Genomic DNA, 11,264 nt, shown 5'->3' on the forward strand with positions numbered 1-11,264 from the left:
TTTTCTTCGGATCATGTTGGAAAGTAGTGAAAAATATGAGGCTGATCCAAAACTCAAGTGGGTCATACCACAGGAAAAAAATGGGGTTGGAGACATCCACCATTGAAACTGTAGTGGGCCCACTGTGATGTTTGTATACCATCCAAACCGTTCATAAGGTGATCCTCACGAGGACGAAGGGATGAACCAAATATCAGTCTGATAAAAGAATACAGTGGACCCAGGTAGGTTGCAATAGTAGGCGTCCAAACCTATTCTTTAACTGTGGTGTGGCCCAATTGACTTTTTGGCTCGGCCTTATCTTTGGAAGCGGATTGCGTACTGAGTAACTCACTGTGGGGTCCACCTTGATTTATGTATTTTATCCACTCCGTCCATCCATTTTAGCTGATAATTTTAGGGCTTGACCCAAAAAATAAAGTATATCCAAACCTCAATTGGACCACACCACATGAAACAGTGTAAATTGAACATCTATCATTGAAAATTTCTTGGGGACCACAGAAGCTTTGGATCAAGCTTGTATTTGTGATTTCCCTTCATCCATGTTTTTGTGATCTTCTGAACAGGTTGGATGAGAAATAAACATCACTGTGGGCCCTATAAAGGTTTCAACGGTAGTAATCATTATTCCAACTGTTTCCTGTGGTATGGTCCACTTGATCTTTGGGTATGCGCGTACTGAGTAACTCAGTACGCAATCCGATTTCCTTATCTTTTGGTTCACGTGACACGTCCTCACAGGAGCTGGATGAAACGATGGACGGAAGGCATGTCACATGCACGGTTATAACTCCCAGCCACCGTTGTAAGAAATTAGCGGAAACGGATTGGCTACTCCCCCTGCCACCAGCCAATCAAATGTACCACATTACAGGAAAAAGTGTTGAATGAATGTCGACCATTAAAAAAATTTTGGGGGCCGTAAAAGTATTGGATCAAGCTGATCTTTGTTTTTTACCTTCATCTGGGCCTTTATGACCTAATAAACAGATTGGATGTCAGATAAACAGTACGGTGGTCCTTAGGAGGATTTAAATGATAGATATCCAATCACTATTTTGTTACTGTGGTGTGGTCCACCTATTATTTATATCGCTCTTATTTTTATATGAAGGTCTAAAATGATCTTTAAAAATGGATGAACGGATTGGATGAAATATCCATCGTGTATGTATTTTATCCACGCCGTCCATCTGTTTTACCATCTCATTCTAGGATTTTTAACAAAATTGTGACATACCCGAAGCTTAAGTGTACCACACCAAGGGAAACAGTGGGGATAATGACTACTACCCTCGAAAACTTTTTAGGGCTCATCATGATGTTTATTTTCCATCCAACGGGTTGATAAAGTCACAAATACCTGAATGAAGATAAAACTAAAGAATTTTAAAAAAAAATTAAAAAAATAAAACCAGATTGAACTAGAAATTTTGTAGAAATTTTCAACTGTAGGTGTTTAATCCCCTCTGTTTCCTATTGTGGCCCACTTAAGCTTTCAATCTATTTTTGAGCTCGTGAATTTAAATGGTCTAGAAAAACAGATGAACGGTATGGATAAAACACATACATCACGGTGGGCCCCACATTATGGGGTCATCTGTCCTCCCTGCGATCCGCTTAGAAAGGGGATTGCGTACTGAGTAAATTCTGTGAGGCCCACCGTGGGTGTATACGTCTTATCCACGCCGTTCATCTATTTTTTCAGCTTATTTTAAGGTATGATCCTAGAATTGAAGTATGTCCACAGGATATAGTAGGGATACCATCCATCGTTGAAACCTTTCGAGTAAGGGAAAACACAAATATAGCTTCATCCGAAACTTATGTGGCCCAAAATGTTTCAACGGTAGGTCCACTCAAGATTTATACATGCTTTAATTTTAGAATCATGCCTAAAATGATCTGATAAAACGGATGGATGGATTGGATAATATACATACATCACTGTGGGCCCCACATAGTTACTTTCCTCAAGTACGCTACATCACTGTCGGCGCCTTCTAACTATAGAAACGAAGCTAAAGCCATCTCCTCCTTCCCTCCTTTAAATGCACACCAACCATCCATTTTCCAGGCCCATCTAAGCTTCTACAGCCATGGTGAGCCCAAGCTTCATTGTAGGAATTGTGGGTATGTCTCAGAAACTTCAAAAAAATACAGTTTTTCATTAATGGGTTCTCTTCATTTTTTCAAATTTCATGACACATGATATTTTGTACATGAAGGCAACATAATCTCCATCCTAGTCTTTGCTTCTCCTATGTAAGTATCTCTCCCCCTTTCTTCTCTGATCATTTCAGTCATTTTAGTGGGTTTTGTATTTTAATTGTGTATGTAGAATCTACTCCGCCCATCAGGTGATAACCGTTATTTGGACCGTACATACTTAAGATAAGCATGATTAAAAACCCAAATGGGCCACACCAGTGGAAAGAATGTGAAATTGCTCCCTGAACTGCTAAGTTCACACGTTGTGACCCACCTGAGTTTTGTATCAGGCTTAATTTTTTCTTTCGTCTCTTCATCCTGGTAAAATACACCCGATTAACGGTTGAGATGCCATCCCCATTGTTCCATGTGGTGTGGCTGATCTGAGTTGCGGATCTACCTGGACTTTTTGTCTTTTGGCCTAACATCGAGGATAGAACCTGATAGACGGAGTTGATTTTACATATAAAGCATAGTGGGTCCCAAAGACTGGGTGTTTTACGCACTGGTGTGGCTCATCTGAGTTGCGGATCTAGCTGGATTTTTGGTCCTCCTGCCTAACATCGAGGATAGAACCTGATGGACGGAGTGGATTTTACATGTAAAGCATGGTGGGTCCAAAAGACTGGGTGTTTTATGCACTGCCTAAACTAGGACTGAAAGTCAGGCAGGTTGGGCCGGGTTAGTGCTCAACCCTAGCCCAACCCAAGGTTCCTACACTTCAACCCTAACCCAACCCAACTCAACTTCGGGTTGAAAATTCTCAACCCAAGCCCAACCCAAGCGGGCTCGGTCGGGTTGATCGGGTTAGCTGGGTGGATATATGCTAATATTTTTCATTATTACATTATTATATTTCAATACACATCTTATTTTTTATACCTGTGATTTTATTAATTATATATATAGTTATTTATCATAATGAACTTCCATTTTTTTTTCTAAACAAATAAGTTAAAATACAGGACAACTACTCTTTTAAAAGTCATGTAGTGTAGCAAGCAATCCATTTGGGAGAGGGAAATCTGGCGTATCTTGGTAGCTTAAGTCATCACAAATGGTGTGGACCAATGAAACCCGATGGCACTAGAATTTCATGTGCCTTCACAAACAATCCACACTCAATTATAATTTATAAGTAATATATATATATATATATATATATATATATATATATATATATATATATATATATATATATATATATTTATATATATATATATATATATATATATGGATAAGTTACTATGCGCTCGACCTCACGAGTCATTCACAGGAGGCGGAGCTGTGTGGGCCCCACCGTGATGCGTTTCGAACATCTACCCCATCAGTCAGATGCACCATTCCATCGTGGGCCTAGGTCTCAAAAATCAAGTCAATCCGTGACTTGTGTGGGCCACACCACATACAGAAGTGGGGAGGGGCCGTGCACCATTAAAACATTCATAATCATTTTTTGGGCCCACTGAGATGTGGTTTGCAAATCCAGCCCATCCATTATGTGTGTCCCATTTGGATGAAGGTTCAGACCAAGTTTCAGCAACATTCAAAACTCAGGTGGGCCCCACCAAGTGCTTTTATATGTTTTAATGGTGTCTTCACATGATTTTAGATGGTATGGCCCACCTGAGTTCCGTATACAGCTGATTTTTGGGATATCCCATAATTTAGAGGGGACCCATCAAATGCACGGTGTTGATGGTCGACACGCATCATGGTGGGGCCCACACAGCGCATAGTACCTTTTCCCTATATATATATATTGGTCGGGTTCAGGTTGGGTAGGGCAACCCGAGCCCAACCCAAGTTTTATTGGGTTGGTGTTTACATAGCCCAAGCTTGAGACCAAACCCGATACATCTTGCCCGAGCCCAACCCAATGTCGGGACGGTCACGGGTTGGTCTGGTTGAACCCGCCCGACTTTCAGCCCTAAGCCTAAACAGGTTTTTGTAGAGGATTCCAGCCCTGAGCTAACTTGGGCAGATGTGGTTATTGGGATTAACCTACGCATAATCTCTATGTTTTTTAATTTAATGAAATGGTAGTGGTACGTTTAAGAAAGTGGTGAAGAAGAGATCGACTGAGAATTTCAAGGGGCTACCGTACGTGTGCACGCTACTGAGCACGTGTTTATGGACTTTCTATGGGCTACTGAAGCCAGACGGTTTATTGATTGCAACTGTCAATGGAGCTGGTGCTGCCTTGGAGGCCATCTACGTCACCCTTTTTATCATTTTTGCACCCAAAGATGCAAAGGTAACTCTCTCTCTCTCTCTTTCCTTCTGAGCTGAATATTATTGCCGGTCTGAGTCACTCGGACCACCTATATGTTCAAATTGGGCAACTCGGGCCCTACTTGGTCCAGCTTATTTGGAATTTGGACGAGTCGGACCGACACAGACTGATTCAAACTGGTTTGGACTAAATCAGACCAACATGGACCAAGTCGGTCTAATTCAGACGAGTTTGACTGATAATGATGACTGAGTTGAGATCGATATAGACCAGGTTAGGATTTGTACAAACTAAGTCAGGACCGACATTGCCCAAGTCGGACCATGTTGTACTAGTCTAATTTTTTAAATTTTGTTCGATTCATCCAAGCGACTGTATCAGGATCGCTATACTATATGACTAGATGCAATTTTCTTGGATGAGTCACACTCCGAAATTGAGTTTTAAAACCTTTGTCTAGCCTCGTGAACTAAATACTTGTGCCCTGGCTCGGCCTAGATTAGAGACTACTAGCTAAGAAACTAGGCCTGAGTCTTTGCAAAACCTGTTGAACAAGGATCTGGCCCTAGCACGGCCCTAATCCCATTAGTAGAGCTGGGCACGGGACAACTCGACTCATCCAACTTGTTTAGATCCGACTCGATCTGAACTGAGAGGGTGAGTCAATCTGAATTGAGTTGACTTCGTCTAATTTGAACTCAAACCGAGTCGAGTTCGAGTCACCCAGTAACTTGACTCGACTCAACCCAAAATCTAACTTGGCACCAACTCAACTCGTACACACACACACACACACACACACACACACACAAAAACTAGGTTTTGAGTCGATGGAGAGGTTGCAATTCTGGCAAGTGAATCTAGGTTTTGAATCGTGATTTTAACCCATGGATACCCGCTGCACCCGACCCAACTCGGTATTGTGATCGGGTCGGACTCGGTCCGGATTAGTCTAGGCCAGACCCGGACTCGGATCGGGTCAGGCATGTTGGACTTGGTACTGAGTCGGGTCGAGTTCGGGTCAGGCCATTTCAAAACCAGATTGAGTCGGGTTAGCCCTAACTCGGTCCGACTCAACTCGATGGCCCAGCTCTACCCATTAGTCCTTGCCCTAGCTCGGCCCTAATCCCTTTAGCCCTCGCCCTAGTTCGGCGCTGGCTCTGATTGGGCGGAAAAGGCCCTGGCCCTGTGGCACTATAAGGAAGAGAATTAAGTCATCTAAGGTTTTTTAAGACATTTTTGGGAAATCCTCCATCTACAAATAAATCATGCATATGAGCAAGTTGGATCATTGAAACATGGTCCCGGATTCAATGATTGTCTTTAAACCACACATACATGTTGAATGGGAACCATTAATTAATGTCTTTAAACCATAATAATGGTGGTCCACTTAATGATTGGATTGGGCCAATGAGCCAGGCCATTAGTAGGGCTGTCAACAGGATGGGCTTAGGTTGGCCCCGGCCTGTGAAGGTCCAAAAAAATAATCCCGAGTCTCGCTCGAACCCGAGCCAAGCCACTGACTTTCGTGCAAGATCTGGGCTGTTCATTAGGTATCACTCTCATGCATGATAGGCCAACTACATGAACAGTTTCATATCACCAAAAGGTGGGTCCCATGTACTCTCTCTTTTTTTTTTTTTTGGCTGATCAAATTACTAGTCATCATCATCGCTATCGAAATTCTTAGCATAGCCATCATCATCATCATGGTTGTCCATAGTTACCCAGCTAATGATCAATTCGATCTGCGTTAGTACATAATTCATTGCATTTTCCACTAAATTAACATAATCCATGTATTTCAGGTAAAGATGATCAAATTGGTGACAATCTTGAATGTGGGACTTTTTGGAGCTGTGATTGTTGTCGCCCTTTTCGCCATCCATGGAAGTGTCCGCCTTACAATGATTGGATTCATGTGTGCTGGCTTAACATTAGGCATGTATGGTTCGCCAATGGCAGCAATGGTGAGTGACATCGTCTTTCCCTAATCACTTCATTAAGTGTGTCAGCTCATGCACTTAATCTCACTTTATGCTGAGTTTGGATACTCTATCGAATCAAATTGCAATAAGGAGTCCACCATTTTCACACCCATTATTGATAGATACAATCCTTTTTCGATTTCTGGTGATAGATAAGTATACATTCTTACTTCATTATATTACCAAACGTAGAAAGAAAATAAGGTTAGCTTCTTTTATGGAGGTTGCTATAATTGATCTAGACGAATTGAAATAAGACACGTTGGGACTCTAACCTTCGAGTCATCTTGCAATGATCCAGACCAGTTATATGATATGCCTCACATTGTTTGATGGATAGGCAACAAAAACGAACTTATAATTGAATTATTTCAACCATTTGATAATCTAGCTCTTTTGCTTTGAATATGGATGGTCACCAAAACTTTTGTATAATCAAAGGGTTGAAACTCTCAATCTCAAAGTTCTTTGGAAATCCCCTATCCAAGGGGAGCCCCATCACATAACTAGTTTGAGTTGTTGGAAAAAGAAAATAAATAATTAGAACTGTAGATGAGTCCGTAAATGCCTTTTTGATCTTCTCCACCTGGAAACTTATTTTGCGAAAAGTAACCTTTTAGGGTTCAGAAGCTGGTATTTTGATCAAAATATCCCTATCTGTTAGGATAAGCACCTGAAAAAAGCAGGGGTATTTCGATTTTTTTTAGTTCATCCGTACGACTTGAGGTATACTTTTGCAATTAAGGTTTCTTTTGAGTGAATGAAATTGGTGGGTAGTACCTGAGGTCTATACGTCTCAAGATCCCAAAAGAAAAACCAAATCCCAACAGCTAGAGTCCCAATGTATTCTAACAAGTGCTTTAAATAGATATGCTATGTAGCGTGTATCTTACGCTATGTAGCATAGCTTAGCCCTAACGTCACATAACTGAAGAAAATAGCTTAAGCCGTGTGTGGCTTAGGCTACGTGATAATTTGCATACATTATACACTATGGACTATGGTACATGTTAATAGCTCAAATTACAAGTTATTTTTCCTTACAACATTAAAATCAATTAATGTTTTCAATAATTTGTTATGTTTTTTATTTTTTATAAAAATTAGTTATTTTTTCAATGTTTTTAGTTAAATAATATAAGTAAAAATATTAAATTAGTTTTGCTGCTCTTTTTTTTTATATTAACTTTATACTTAATCATTACCCTTTCCTATTACTTTAGGTTCTATTTGGTTGCACCAGATATCATAAAATTTTGTTAAATTTCATTGTTAATTAGTCTTAACTTGGAGTGGCATATCATGAAATTGGTGCAAGAAAGTGCAACTTTGATTAAAAATCTATGAGTAGTGTATCACTTAAACTACGCATATATAGCTTACACCTCACACTTTAGAGAAGTGAATGTCACATTATACAATATTTGTTAAGTACAACATTGACTCTAACAAACCTCTATTTATATTAAACGCAACTTGAAAGCAACCCCCGGATCCATAGCTCAACTGGTAGACTGAGTGGAGATACCTCTTTTCAACACCCGAGGTCTTGGTATCGATCCCTATGGCACATGATACGCATGCACCCAGAAATTGTACACGAGGCTTGTATTAACTCAAATGAACCGACAAAATTGTGCATGTCACTTTCTTAGATTAACAATCCCAAGATCATATTGGTTGAACAATCCTAACATCTGATTTGTGGACACTTGTTTGTGGAAATAGGATCGTTGGCTTATTTTTCATTTTCAATCGATACAATAAATCTACATCAATTCAATAGTCAAATGATCAAATAAGCTTAATTTTGGTTCATGATACATCTACGCCGCTAGGTACCATAAGTTGGGTGGTTTGATTTGATTACTTGTATGCCACATGCACACCTGCTAAGTAACTTCTAAGTGCCTGCATATCATCCATGACACTCTGCCAGAGCATCAAAGTTTTCCTCAACATATTGTGCATGTGTATCAACCATCACACTGCCAGAGTATCAAAGTTTTTTTAATTGCAATTAAGGTTATTAAATTAGTTATTGCAATTCAATTAAATAGTGCATCCAAACGAAGTCTCAGTATTTGGAATACCCTAGATGGTTTTGTTTATGAGCATTGTATTAAGAGTGAGATTAATGGAATTTTGTCCAAACAGAGAATGGTGATAGTGACAAAAAGCGTGGATTACATGCCTTTCTTTCTCTCCTTCTTCCTCTTCCTCAATGGTGCTGTTTGGACGGCTTATGCCATCCTTGTAAAAGACTACTTCGTTGGAGTAAGTATCTATCTCAATTCTCACTAACCAAGATAGGAGGCATAGAAAGATGCATACTTTATTGGTTCAAAATTCTGCAATGGTGCAGGTGGGGCCCACCTTCCCATAACTTAAAATGTTGGTGTGGTGGAGCCCACCATGGGCATGACACTGCAAGTGATCACTGTAAACAGAGATGAGTTGAAAGCTTTTATGTATTTGAGACAATCCAAAGGAGTTGAATATATAGAGATTACAGTCATTTATATAAGAAAAATAATAAAATTAGAATCCTCTACTTATGGAAACGAACTGTACGAGATATACTAGCCATACAAGGTATGTGAGCCTGTATAACAATCTCATGTAGGCGAGGTATGACACTTGTGCAGCACATCAGTACCATTAAAATGGTAGGTCTCATGAAAAAGATCATCTGGGACAAATCAGGCTCTTCTAATCATCTGGTGGGCCAAAACGTCGGAATCAGTGGACAACTGGTCTGACTCAACATTCAGCTGTGACCCACCTTGCAGGTGCATCAGCCTGGTTTTCAAGGAGGGTAATCTTTGTGGTGGGTCTTATTGCTTATATGTGATCAGCTCTACACCATGGATGGGCCATGCCTTCATATCTTTTCAATTCAATGATCCTGCCTGCTCGATGATAATGGACGCTATATGCAATGGCCTACATTTAGTGGCGTCCCATTGACCATGGTCCCACATGTACCTTTTGAATCCCCAAGAAGTGGGCTCCACCTATACGGTTTGGCAAACCGAACATTGCATATTTCCTCGTATTAGTTGAATTGTTTGCTAAACAGCTCATTTGTGGGCATCTGAGCCATGCATCAGGCAGGATTGTATAGATAACCGGTTCAAAAATCTTGCCAGGCTACTCATCAGGTAGCACGCAGCATGACCTAGCTGAGTTGACCGGCACGATCTTTGGACCAGGCCATCAACACTTCTGGACCAATATGCGATCAGCAGCTGATCACCATGCAACTTGAGATGGGCTCGACCATGACCCAACTGGCCGATTTGGGTGGGGCTGAAAATTATCGATGCAGCCCTGGTTGAGTTGTCCAACATGAACCTAAGCCCGGCCTTGTATGTATCGTATGTGTATATAAGTATGCAGGCGTGCATGATATGGACGTAAAATCATGCTTTGCATGGAAATTAAAGTTCATGCATGATTAGAATCATCTATGCGTTGAATTATTCCAGGCAATGTAGTTTTATTACTGGAACAATCAATGATAGAAAATAAGGTTCATGACCCAAAGTAACATGGCCCCAAATGCTAAGTGGCCGAATATTCCAAACTATCTATGTTGTAGACTATGTGTCAATGTTATTTAATAGTTAGATGTTTGATTTTATGTATTAGTTTTTTAATCATAAGTATTAACTTGACCTAACTCATTTTAACCGAACTCAGTATTCAATATCTGGGTTTGAATTAAGAGTCGAGCTAAAGACTCTCAAGGTTAGCTTACACCCTTATTGAGATTGATTGGGAATCGGTGGTACAGGTGCCGAACGCAATTGGCTTTGTCATGGGATCTGCACAGCTGGCCATCTACACTATTTATAGAAGCAGGAGGTCCACAACTAAAACAAGCCATGAGAAGGAAGTAGAAGAAGGATCGGCCCACCTCGTCAAAGGTCTAGAAATGCAGTTACATCATGAAAATGAAGCAGCAGCTGATAAGGGTAGAATCCTTGACAAAGGAAGGAGTCTCCCCAAAACAAGCGTTTCACGTCAGCTCAGCTTCCAAAAGATTGTCAAATCGCTTTCCCTAACTTAGGGCCTGTTTTGTTAATGCTGAATATTTGCACTTAATGCTGGGAAAATGTTCCGTGTTCAGTGGTGTTTGTTAATGCCTCGATAACGTAGAAGAAGGAAAGCGCTGAGTGATTTTTCACTGAATTCTTCCCGTGATAGGAGTCTGGCTTAATGGTGAATTTTTCATTAAACAAAAATTTTTGCTTCCAAAATTACCTTTTTCAAGTTGCTACGACAATTTCTTCCCTTAAAATTGTTTGCGCAATACAAAATGAACTTTTAACTATGAAACTTATTTATGCCCCACCATGATGTATGTGTTTCATCTATTCCATTCATCCATTTTTAAAGATCATTTTAGGGCTTGATACCAAAAATGAGAGGAATATAAATCTCAGGTGGGCCATACCATGGAAAAACAATAGTGATTGGATATCCACCATTAAAATTCTCCGAAGGCCCAATGTACTGTTTATTTGACATCCAATCTGTTGATTAGGTCATATAGACCTAGATGAATAGAAAAAACAAAGATCACCTTGATCCAAAAGTTTTATGGCCCTCAAAAAGTTTTTAATGGTCGACGTTCATTCAACACTGTTTTCCTGTAATGTGGCCCACTTGAGATTGGGATATACCTCATTTTTGGTCTCATACCATAAAATGATCTAGAAACATAGATGGATGGCATGGATGAAACACATACATCATGGTGGGGCCCACATAGCACCGATCATCAGCCATTGGCCGGTGGCAGGGGACTAGCCAAT

General features: G+C 40.3%; 1 protein-coding gene across 3 annotated transcripts; it reads left to right on the top strand.

Annotated features, from left to right (window-relative positions):
* The first annotated feature begins 2,011 nt into the window (after nt 1-2,011).
* On the top strand, nt 2,012-10,519 carry LOC131225490 (bidirectional sugar transporter SWEET16-like). Of its 3 annotated transcripts, XM_058221020.1 has the most exons (6): nt 2,013-2,136; nt 2,232-2,268; nt 4,261-4,471; nt 6,262-6,423; nt 8,599-8,718; nt 10,241-10,519. In XM_058221020.1, exons 1-6 carry the CDS (start codon nt 2,103-2,105, stop codon nt 10,514-10,516), a joined length of 840 nt encoding a protein of 279 aa, XP_058077003.1. In that variant the 5' UTR covers nt 2,013-2,102; the 3' UTR covers nt 10,517-10,519. The 3 variants fall into 3 exon arrangements, with proteins under 3 accessions (XP_058077005.1, XP_058077003.1, XP_058077004.1); XM_058221022.1 differs by lacking the exon at nt 8,599-8,718 and having other exon boundaries at nt 2,012-2,136; XM_058221021.1 differs by lacking the exons at nt 2,013-2,136; nt 2,232-2,268 and adding an exon at nt 2,293-2,825.
* The last annotated feature ends 745 nt before the right edge of the window (nt 10,520-11,264 follow it).

Source organism: Magnolia sinica, chromosome 14, assembly GCF_029962835.1.
Source record: "Magnolia sinica isolate HGM2019 chromosome 14, MsV1, whole genome shotgun sequence".
NCBI classification, from domain to species: Eukaryota; Viridiplantae; Streptophyta; class Magnoliopsida; order Magnoliales; family Magnoliaceae; genus Magnolia; species Magnolia sinica.

Excerpts from the sequence above, each read along its gene's own strand:
- LOC131225490 (XM_058221020.1), top strand. The coding sequence starts at position 2,103 with ATGGTGAGCCCAAGCTTCATTGTAGGAATTGTGG. Across the intron at positions 2,269-4,260 it reads CTAGTCTTTGCTTCTCCTAT|TGGTACGTTTAAGAAAGTGG; the intron begins GTAAGTATCTCT and ends ATGAAATGGTAG. Across the intron at positions 6,424-8,598 it reads GTTCGCCAATGGCAGCAATG|AGAATGGTGATAGTGACAAA; the intron begins GTGAGTGACATC and ends TTGTCCAAACAG.